The following is an 11,870-nucleotide window of genomic DNA, read 5'->3' as shown; positions in this document are numbered from 1 at the left end:
GGGACAATCACCTCCCTATCCCTGCTGACCACCCCTGATGGAGCCCAGGATCCCATTTGCTTTCTGGGCTGCCAGAGCGCACTGCTGGCTCATGTTGAGTCTATATATCTTTATCTTTTGAAAACGCTGCTTTAAACAGAGCTTTGCTCTCACAGAGCACACATTTTATGGGCTTGTTTTTAACATCTCTCCTCACGATTCTCCTCACCCACCTTACAACCACACCCCACCCCGGCCATAGGCTGTGGGCCCGGCAGCACCGCGCAGACGCGGCAGAGCCCGGCGGCATCACGCAGGCGCCACGGAGCAGCGCGGCAGCAGTTTGAACGGTGGCGGGTGTCGGAGCCGCTGATGGAGTCCGTGCTGAAAGGTATCGGCTGAGCTCCGCGGGAGGAGCTGCCGGGCTGCAGCGGGCTCCTCCGTGCAGCTCTTCCCCTTGGGGCTGCCGGCCCTGAGGTTGCGGGGAGGTCGCGGCCTTCTCGGTGCTGCGCGGCCTTCTCCGGCGTGGCTCACCCCACAGCCGCAGGAAGGGGCTGGCAGCACCGTGGTGCCTCGCGGCCCCTCCGGGCTCCTTTTGCCCCTGAGGGCGGCTCTCGGTGCTACCGGCCGTCTCTGCTTGCTGTGCTGCTGCCGGTCTCGTAATGCCTTGGGTTATGCTCGGTGTGCCTGGCATCTTGTGAAGTTTCTCCCTCCTTGGTTGTCGCTTCCCCACTACAGCCGCCACCTTTGAGGCCTGTTAACTGTGACAGGAACCTGCCTCTTTCAAAGCTCTTCTAGCTCAAAAAAGCTCCGGGCTTTCTGGCTTTCCCCTTACATCTGCAACACAAAAACTACTACTTGTTTTCTCTATTGTTTCCTAAATGGGGTAATTACTGTAAAGCATCCCTTTAGTCCTATGGTGGGTTCGTGCTGCTTTGAAGATAATTCTGAGTTCCCAGCGTGTCCTTGTAATGAATTGGAAGATTGCATATGTATGTAACTCTGAGGAAATGCCACCTGCAGCTATAACAGATCCAATAACACTATTCAATAGAGCAAGTTCTCAAATACAACATAATGTATTGCAACATAGTTACTACCGTTAGCTCTGCATTTTGCCGGTGTTGAATTAGAACACATATATGCCACATATTGGAGGTGGCCCACTGTTAAACCAGTACTGAAACACGCCCACATGCACTGTTTGGCTTCCATAAATGTTCGGCAAACATCAGTGAATGCCAGTGGGTGCAGGTTTTTACACGGAGGAATTTAATGGCATGCCTTTGCTTCATACACACTTCCCCATCAGACACTGTAGTTAAACCGTGTTTGCTGAGGATGAACCCTTTAAATCTAAGTAAAGCTTTCAATTTTATTCCTGAGCTCTGAGTGTCACCTGGCCTGCAGTTTGTTTAAAGTTGGTTTTGGTGAGCTGGCATTCCTCCAGTTGTCTGGAAGTTTACTGATCTGCTATTCAAAAGGAGAAACTGGTATGGCCAAAGCAGTTATAGATCATCCTAAGTCAAACTAACAAAGGGATTATTGAAAGTTTCTTTTGCTTGTCCTTGTGTGTCAGTACATCTGAGATTATGGGATTTTTATTTTTTATTTTTTTTTTTAACTTTTATTTTATTTAAAGACTTACTGAGCCAAGGCTATTTTATTCCTTAAGGAGGTTCTTAATCTGATTGATCAAGTAAGCTGCTTAACTGCAATATATCTAAACTTTTATAAGGCAACTGTCATGAAAGTTTGTTAGACCCTGTGAGAGATACTTAGTTTCAAGGTGATTTGATATAGATAAGGTGGAATTTTAAGTTCACCATTTTAAGTTGGGAATGCTTATTTCTATGTATTTTTGTTGAAATTTGCTGAAAGGGTAATTCCATATTTATTTAAATATATTCTGTAGCTTGTGTTACGACAACTTATCTTAGCATCTTTTATTAACTTGAACATTAGCAATTATTAAAACCAGCCATGGATCTGAAGCTATTCTTGCTACTTAATGTGTATGAAGGAGTATTAAAGCCAGTTATTTTCTGAAGGACAATTTAACTGGTTTTACCACAGTGCAATTAAATGTCTTGTTTTCTCTCTTCTGATTCCAGGTGTTTGTGCATTTGTAGAAGTTTGGTCATCCAGCAGAACCGAAAATTACTCGAAAACCTTTGAGCAGCAACTTCTTGATATGGGAGCAAAAGTAAGGAAACTATTTTGAAATTAATAGAATAGGAGAAATCTTACTTACAAACTTAGCTTGTTCTGCTTGTGTATTTCTATGTAGTAGGAGTTTTTAAAAGGCAGGAAGGAAAACCATCACAAACTTGAGAATATATGATTATGCTCTAAAATTCTTATCAGTGGCAGATAAGAAATGCATATAAAGCCTACTCAGGTACATATAATCTTCCTTGTTTGTTAATATGCTATGAAGTATTGGTCTTGCTCCACACTGGGGACAAACCAAATCTAAGGGTTGAAAACCTAAGTCATTCACATGTTGCTTTGTTTCTATAGCTTGCAGGCTGCTGGTCCGTTGTTACTACAGTGTTTTCTAATCAATTGTATTTTGTTGATCTGGAAGTAGCTTGATAAGATGAAACATATACATGAGACTATGAAGCTAGGTGAGAATGCTGAGACTATTCACCAGGACCAAGAAGGGGTGATCCTGCCCCTTTGTTATTTCCCTCCTGGCCAGACACTACCTTGCCTTTCATTGGGCTAAGGACATTATAGTGTACTGACTTGGCTTACCCTGTCAGGGTTCAGATGTACCAAGTTGAGGCCAAGTAATCAACAGATGACCTCCAGGGTAAGAGATGAGATGAAAGAGAGGACTACCACGCCATGAAGATGATCAGGGGGCTGGAGCACCTCCGCTATGAGGACAGGCTGAGGGAGTTGGGCTTGTTCAGCCTGGAGAAGAGAAGGTTGCGGCCTTTCAATACCTCATTGCAGCCTTTCAATACCAGAAGGGAACTTACACCCAGAAGGGGAGTAAACTCTTCGAAAGGGCTGACAATAGCAGGGCATGGGGAAATGGTTTTAAGTTAAAAGAGGGAAGATTTAGGTTGGATGTTAGGGGGAAGTTCTTCACTAGGAGAGTGGTCAGGCCCTGGAACAGGCTGCCCAGGGAGGTTGTGGATGCCCCGTCCTTGGAGGTGTTCAAGGCCAGGTTGGACGGGGCCCTGGGCAACCTGATCTAGTAAATGTGTATGTTTGGTGGCCCTGCCAGGCAGGGGGTTGGAACTACATGATCCTTGAGGTCCCTTCCAACCCGGGTCATTCTGTGATTCTGTGATATTACATGTGAATGTACCCTGATTGATGGCTTAATGTTGAGAGGGAGGCCTAAGGTAGTGATGCTCCATAATTTGGTGGCAAAGTCATACCAAGCATCAAGTCTCCTTAGCATATGGGCTGTGAGCCTGGTTACTAGCAGAAATGATGATACATTTGTATCTGGGAGTCATAACTTTTTCTGAAAAAGACTCATTGGTCTTAGATACTTATATCTCATGGGTTTTGTCTTCTGAAAAACTGTAAATCAACTTGCCATCAGAAATGTTTGGAGAAGCTGAATAGTTTTCTTAAAACCAAATGTAAATGCAACACCTTGGGAGGCAAGTATAGTGATGCAATTGAGCTAAGCATTAGAGAGCTACACAACTGCTTCTGTTTGACTGTGTTGAGATGTTGCTGTAAAATGTGAATTATTAACTTGATTAATTTGGTACAATTAGAACAACTGATTGAACAGTTTTATATTTAGTAATATTGTTTGTAAAGAATGGAACCTCTAGGACTGAAAGTGTTATTATTTAGTTGTTACTAGAGGTTTGTAGCTGGAGATTTGATTATTTTTGTATCACAGTGAAAATGTCAGTTGTGATGTTAGTTATGCTTTCCTAAATTTCCTGTATTTCTCACTCTTGTTTTTAAAGTGTTCTCTCATGCTTTTTGGTAGCATCAGCCTTCCCTCAGAACTAGAAGAGATTACTATTATTGAGAATTAGTTTATTAGATGATGTTACCTGTATTCTAAGTTTGTGAGTTCTTCACTAAATGAAAGATGCAATTGGCATTTCTCTGGATAGTGGCAACAAACTTCTGTACTGATGGTTTCATAACAATTTCTGTCTACTTAAATAATGTTGTAAGATTAGTGATACAGAGAGAAGGGAAATAGAAATGATGGCACAGAGAAAAGAAGTTATGAAAATAAAAGACTACTGTAGCCCTCCAGCTTGTTTTGCGTTCATTTGACTAATCAGACTTGAGCTTCAATTGCTTCACACTTTTTGCAAATACGGGAAAGATGAAAGCAATCCTTGACATAGTGCTTAGAATAAGTTCTTATGCTGTGTTATATGCAAGAAAAACAGACCATGCCATCTAGTTTCATTAATATTTTCTGATTTTCAGACTCAAAGATGAGCTCTCTGTTCACTTCTGCAGGTTTCAAAAACTTTCAACAAGCGCGTGACACATGTAGTCTTCAAAGATGGACATTCAGCTACATGGAGAAAAGCACAGAATGCTGGTGTAAAGATTGTTTCTGTACTCTGGGTGGAGAAGTGAGTACTGTTGAGTAAAATGAATGTGACCGGTTCCACAAAATGAATTCCTTTATTATTTTATTTAAAAATGACCTCTTTTTTCTTATGTAGCTGAAATATTGTTAAGTCTATGAGTAAATGAGAACTTTCTTATGACAGTATTTCCATTACAAAATCTGTTACTTCCACAGAAAGATGGTGTGTTATCTATTGAAAATGAGTATGTTGAATTAGCTGCATTATATATTTGTTTGGTGTTTTCATGCTCTCAGATGGCATGCATAGACAATGAAGACCAGATATTTACACTGAATTGAATTATTCCATTTCCATATGAAAATACAGATTTCATCAGGGATAAAAATGAAGGAAGTATTTGTACTGTTTCTGTACTTAGTCCTTATAGACGAATATCTCATAGTGAGAAAGGAAAAGATCCGTGTGCAGTCTATCTTTTAGGACATTTGTCAGGTTCAGCATGGTACTGTTTGAAGGTTATTGACTACTATAAGGAAAGTTGTGTTAAAAAAACAAAACAACAACCAAAAATTTGAACTTCACTTCCATTTTGTTTGTAGTTTGTGGCTTCTCCTCTGTGTTTAAGAAGTGGTTGAAGCTTAACTTAGAGTTCTGGCAAAGTGTAAAAATACAGTGCTGGTTTTTAAGAATACCCATATGTTATATTCAAACATTCCAACTCTTAAATTTTTGTGATGATGGAAATTAGAATATAAGTGAAGTAAAAGGTCCTTTTCTTATCAATTATCATGTGCTTAGAGAAATAGCAGTCTGAGTAAGATAAAACAACACTGTGCTCTGCAGCTTTGAGATCAAGCTTTTAAGCCTCAAGAAACTAACTGTCAGGATGTCAGCACCAAATGAAAAGTTATGAGAGTATCTAGAAGGAAAATGTAAGCTGTTCAATAGGATATAAAATAGCTGCTATCTTCCTGATATTCTTTAAACTATTCCCATAATCAGTGCAAGGTTTTGATGTATGTCTTAGAAGATGCTTGTTGTAACTGGCAAAATCCTCTGATATAGAAGATATATAGATGTGCTTTATTGAGGTAGGGGCAGTGATGATAAGGATAGATGAATGAACTTCTCTTTTTCCTCTGCCATACATTCCTGCTTCTGCTGCCTATGCGTTTCCTCCTTATCCCTCACTTTGACCAGCAAGCCCTTGCTCAGCCATGCTGGTTTCCTGCCTCCCTTGTCTGACTTCTGAACCATGGAAACAGAGAGCTCTTTTGATCTCAGAAGGATGTCCTTAAAGAACTGCCAGCTCTATTTCACTCTTTTGTCCATAAGGGTGGCTTTCCAGGGAATTCCATCCAATAACTCTTTAAACAACTGGAAATGCACTCTTCTGAGGTTCAGGGTCCCTACTCTGCTGTTTGCCAGGCCTGTAACTTTCAAGATCACAGATTCAACCAGGGCATGGTCAATACAGACCAGAACGCCTCCAGTCTTTACCCTCTACTGATGTGCTCATGTACTGATGTACTGATGTGCTGGTGAACATCATTTCCAGTAATGCTTCTCCTCTGGTCAGTTTGGCTTATACCTGGTCCAGGAAGTTATCCTTAGTGCACTCCAGGAGTATCCTGAATTGCTTGCAGCCCACTGTGCTGCCTTTCCAGTAGACATCCAGGTGGTTGAAAACTTTTATGAGAAAAAGAGCTAGCGAGCATCTGGTAGCTGAAGTGAGAAGGCCATGGATATGTTCAGAACGATGGCAGAAAATGACTTTGAGAATGACTGAAAGTATAAAATGATTTTCTCACAAGATGTGATTTGAAGTAACAAGAATTCTTCATCCTGGAAAAGAAGTGAGAGTGGCAAGTCAGAGATCCCTCTTTCATACGAAAACAAAGGTTAATATGAAGATGCTGTATGGGGAATGAATGTATATTTTCCTTCCCTAGAATTGGAGAATTCACATGAATTAAACAGTTTAATAAAAAACAACAACAACAAAAAAAAGCAAAACAAACAAAAAATAATATTGCCTCAGGCCATCCTTATACCATGAATCTGTAGCAAAGCAAAATGGAAATGTTTGACTGTTTTCTTATATGCTCTTGGGTATCGTGATATTGATACTATGTGGTATTTTATCCAGGCTCTATTCTTTGATATTTGAGCCCTAAAAACACCAGACAAGGAAGCAACTCATCAACAATTACTCCAGCATTTCCTGATTATTCTACTTTATGCCAAGTATTCTCCCACTTAACAGCTGGTGAACCACTACTTATGAATTGTTCTGCATGTACTCTACTGTTATATTCCCCTGGGTAATGCATAAGCCTTTCATAAGAACATGCCCTTTGACTTGAAAAACTGTAATATTTGCTTTTCTTTTAAAAAACAGCACAAATTATTAGTGTCAGGGCTTGTATGAATGTCGTCTCTCACTTTAGAGTGTTCTTGCCAATGATCTGCCTGAGATAAAGCTTCTGCTTCATGAGTGTGCTTGAGTATACACTGAATAAATGTGGTCCCATTGTTTAACAGGAAGTAATGTTATCCAGAAGAACACCTGAAAAATAAGGTGACCCTTGAAATTTCAAATAAATCATAAATCCAGAATATGTTTCTTTTAACAATAAAAAGAAACAGATTTAAAATCATTATCTAGATTTTAATAACAGCCACTGAAGTATAGCAGGTGTATTATCATCTTTAATTGGTACTCCAGACGGCTCTAAACTCTGTTAGTTTAACAAATATTTGAAGTGATTTGTCTCTTTTTTTTTCCTCTAGGTGTAAAGCATTAATTGTTATTTTATAAACATGACCATTAAAGCAATTTGACACTAGGTGTCACTAGAATCACAGTCTTCCAAAGGAATTCTAGTACTCTGCTAAGGTTCTGGCTCTTTTCCATAACCAGCTTTACTACAGAAGACGTTGTTCAAGAATGAAACATCACCAGTTCTGACTAAAATATGTCTGCCATTAACCTTGCTAAAGTTCTTGTCTCAACACCCGTGCATAATGAGCAGACATACAATAGATACAATAGTACAATATTCCAAGATAACATGAGTCCCACAAATCTCAACTCAGACTTGAAATTATTAAGAAGGAAATCCAGGGGTAGAGTATCAGTTTGATTATTTTTATTTTTTTCATTAAAAAATTATAGAGACAGCTTTACTTCACTGCAAGGGGCTGATTCTGACATTGCACATACAAAGAGAAGACAGAAAACTGAAACTAATTGGTAGTAAGAAGTAAGAGCCAGGATCAGATGAAACCTATGTTCTCAATTACCAGAACAGGAGTATTATCCTTTCTTTTCTTATTTTTCCTGACACACTGTGGTTTATAGGTAAGCATTTACTGTCATCGGAATGACAAATAAATGTTTAGCATCTCATTAGCTAGAGAAGAATGAAAACCCAGAAAATACAAGTCTAGATCTTACAGTCATGTGAATTGGGCCAGATGACTTCATTCAGCGAATTCTGAGTGTGTGGGAGAATAGTATGGATGTATATCTTTGAGTTTTAGAGCACTGAAACAGCATGTTAGAGGACATCATTAGGACAAAAAGCTATCATATCCTCTATTTGATATGTAATGTAAAGTTGTTGGGTTTGGGGTTCTTAGCATTGCAGTAGTTATGCTAGGAATGCATACTTGGAAAAGGTTTAATGAATGCAGAACTTGAGCAATTTATTTTTTTCAGCAAAAGTTGTCATTCTTAAGGACCAAAAATAATAACTCTGTTTTATTACACAGATGTCGAGAAACTGGAATACATGTTGATGAATCTTTATTTCCTGTAGTATACAATAATGAAGGGTTACCACTAAAAGTGAGTAAAATTCTAATATCCTGACCTCAAGGATTTGAACACACTTGATTTTTCAGAGCTTCCTGTAAACTCTGAGTAGGTTTTTAAAGATAATAATTGAGTGTTTATATTGGTATATAAGTGAAGATCTAAATGTCAACAAAATGATCTGCTAATCCAAACCATCCAAATGCTGTGTACCTTCATTGAGTTGTGTCAAGAACTAAAATCCTCATTTTGAAGGGGGAAACAGCACATGACTTCTAGTATATAGAATAGTAACATTGCTGCAAACAATACAAAAGAGAAGAAGAAAGTTGATAGCTTCATCTCCCTTTTACTAAAATCTGATCTGAAATATCTGTGAATCCTTTCTATTCACTTTCATATTACAGTTTGTTTTAGAAAATGTTATCTTTGCAATTATCAAGAACTCTTAAAGAGGTGATTATAAATTAGTGTTAAACACTGACAATACTATGTTAAAATGGTAGGTAAAAAGGAAGTCTAGTTACTTTGAGCTGGTTTTAACCATATACTTAATAGTTTCACATGTCTTCTAGCACAAATGTATGCAGCCAACGGACTTTGTTGAGAAAACTCCAGAGAATGATAGAAAGCTGCAGAGAAGACTGAACCAGATGGCTAAGGAATTAGCTCAACAAAGGATAGGAATTAACACAGGTAAGAATTAGTTTGGACTAGTATTCAAATACCTTAGTTATTTCTTGAAAGTGAATGAATTTTTGAGGATTTGTTTGTTTGTTTCTTTTTATGCCTTTGTGCACATCTTTGTGACAGATGAAGTTGATTTACATTTTACAGAGCTGTTTGCAAACTTGTGTTTTGGGTTGTGTTTGGCTTTTTTGAGAAACAAAACAGAACTCAATCTGAAGCTGTTGTAGTACAAATGGTTATTAGAAATTATTAAAAATAATTAATAATGTACAATTCATTTATTTTTTTGCTTAGAAACTGATATACCGGTTTTACAGTTTGAAGATGATGGTTCACTTGTGTATAGCCCTGTTTCTAAATTAAGAGATCAATGCAGTGAAATGGAGAGAAGAGTAAATGAGATGAAGGAGAAAAGAGAAAATCTTTCTCCTACTGGTAAGAAGGTAAACTTTATTTATTCATGAGCTTGCACAAATGGCCACCATTTTTATTGCTGCATTTTTTCCACACTTTTTTGCTGTCTCTCAGAATTACTCTTACTGTACTTTTCTTGAAATATTTAATTCTCTAGACTCGAAAATGTTTGATTAGAAATGTGTAAGATAGTACTGCTGTAATCAATTAGCATTAATCTTTATGTGGGTAGCATTTTGCAAGACATCAGCCCATTAGCCCATAATTCATTTGAAATGATCGCTGAGCTTTAAATCTCACTGATTTAAATTTGCAATTGCAAAGGGATACTGATCTAAATGATGCATGCAGAAAGGGTGGTGCTTGTTTCTTTTCCAGTCTGGAATTAGAGCTTATGACTATGCCTACTTTGTACCTGATGCTTTGTTTTGAACATAAAAGTTGAGTGTATTTTTTTCTTCTAATTCAATTGGATTTGAACTGCCCATTGTCTAACTCTTTAACTAATTCAGAAGACACATTATTGCAAGGTAACAATCTCAACCTTAGTTATGTGTTAGATGTTATAAACATAACATATGATCTGTATATCTTCTTTTGAGTGGTGATAGATTTGTAGAGTGAAATAGGACTTTACTTGTTTTTTCTATTATTTATATTTTAAGTTGAATTATATTTCTTTTCTCCTAATTGGCAAAGTATATAGGAATAAGAAATCAAGGAACTTGAGCACGAGAAGTCACACAGGGTGAACGTGTCACCTTACTACTGAGTTGCCTGTGTCACTTCCATGTGTGACGAGTAATTCTGTTCCTTGCTAATGGCTTCTTATTCTGGTATTCCGTCAGTTTACTGATACAGGAATCTTGTATGGAACACAGAGCTTAATGGTGTGTTGTCAAAACAGAGAGTTGAGTAAAAAGTAGAATTCACGAATCTGGAATGTTTTGCCACCGAAAAACTGGAAGACCTGAAAACCCAATGCATTTTCCAGTTTAAGTATTCAGGAAGTGACATATGTTAAGGCTCGTGTACTCAACTTTAGTGCCTGTGTTTTGGCGTAGAAGCAGGACATAAGGCAGAGAGTGATTGTGAAAGTTGTTACGCTACATCTGTGGATTTCTTAACAGCAGTAAGAAATAATGTCCACAGTGAGTAATGTACTTCATACATGTCTCCTGCTAGTCAGAAGAAAAAGATAAGTTGAATTTTAGCAGAAAATTACGAAGTCAGCTTTTAGAATTCATATTGAAGACCACTTGGGTGAACTGCCTACTCCATTATCCTCCAACAGTAATGTGTGTGTGTATATATATATATACATATATATATAAAGTGCTGTACTGCTGTAATGATAGTAAAATCTATTGTAGCTTCTTGTCAGTATACTTTGTTTCTGTTTAATGATTTGGCCACTGAACATTCAAGTAAATGGCTATGTCCTTGTTTTTTCATTTCAATAATTTTATATGGATTTTACTTAGAAATTTTGTTTTGTTCCTGTTTTCTTAACTGTTTATATTGCTACTTTTCATATTTACAGGAGAAAAGAAGAAAGACTGCTTAAACTCAAGTTTTGATGACTATTTTGGAACTGTTACATCAAAGAGACAGAAAAAAGAGGTAGAAAACACCTGCAATACTCAGACTTGTACTCACGTTTCTATGAGTGCTTCAATAACGAATTCTCCCTCATGTGGCTGTGACCAGAGGAGCTTAATCCAGAAACAACCTAGCAGAAGAAGCTTAGGTAAAAAGCGGATTTTGCAGAGTACTTTGCATGATATGTTGTATTTAGAAATAAAAGATCTGAAAAAGTTTTCAGAGCAAAACCGTGAAGGATGGAAGTACAATGACCATACTGCATTAGAAATACTTGTACAACTAAATGCAAAATGTTCTCAATGGAAAAATGCTTGAGAATTACACCAAAAGAAAAAAATGCTGCAGTCCAGACTTTTACTTAAAAATATATGAGTGTGTAGGAGCCAGAAGAACACACATTTGTATTCACATATATTGCAAATATGAAATCATCAGGATATAAGGAAATTGGCTTACAAAATGCAGCAAAACTGTGAGCTGCCTTCTTCTTGTAATGCTTGGCATTCTGTAAGCTTTATGCTGCTATTAAGGCTGAAAGAGCCGGGTCTGTTCAGCCAAGAGAAGGCTTTTGGGAAACTTTATCTCTGCCTTTCAGTATCTAAAGGGGCTTATAAGAAGGAGAGTGACAGACTCTTTAGTAGGGTCTGTCCTGGAGACATTCAAGGTCAGACTGGACCAGGCTCCGAACAATCTGATCTAGCTGTTCACTGCAGGGGAGTTGGACTATATGACCTTTAAAGGTCCCTTCCAACTCAAATAATTCTGTCGTTCTGTTCAAGGCTTGTTTAAGGTAACAAGTTCTTCATCCTTTTAAT

The 11,870-nt window shown here is 38.0% G+C and overlaps 1 protein-coding gene across 4 annotated transcripts in view; it reads left to right on the top strand.

The window, feature by feature from the left end:
• The first annotated feature begins 271 nt into the window (after nt 1–271).
• MCPH1 (microcephalin 1) overlaps nt 272–11,870 on the top strand; it is a 108,558-nt gene continuing 96,959 nt past the window's right edge. For 3 of the 4 annotated variants that reach the window (XM_015859299.3, XM_085543897.1, XM_085543899.1), the window contains exons 1-7: nt 272–370; nt 2,094–2,185; nt 4,447–4,565; nt 8,304–8,379; nt 8,922–9,042; nt 9,331–9,471; nt 10,994–11,200. In XM_015859299.3, the coding sequence (XP_015714785.2) occupies nt 352–370; nt 2,094–2,185; nt 4,447–4,565; nt 8,304–8,379; nt 8,922–9,042; nt 9,331–9,471; nt 10,994–11,200 (775 nt within the window). In that variant the 5' untranslated portion in view covers nt 272–351. The remainder of the gene's footprint in view (nt 371–2,093; nt 2,186–4,446; nt 4,566–8,303; nt 8,380–8,921; nt 9,043–9,330; nt 9,472–10,993; nt 11,201–11,870) is intronic. The other variant, XM_085543898.1, reaches the window with a different exon arrangement.

The sequence above is a fragment of the Coturnix japonica genome, chromosome 3, assembly GCF_054131305.1.
Source record: "Coturnix japonica strain WE chromosome 3, WE-NBRP24, whole genome shotgun sequence".
Classification (NCBI taxonomy): domain Eukaryota; kingdom Metazoa; phylum Chordata; class Aves; order Galliformes; family Phasianidae; genus Coturnix; species Coturnix japonica.
The sequence above is the reverse complement of the archived record's forward strand: the minus strand, read 5'-3'. Positions and strand labels throughout refer to the sequence as shown.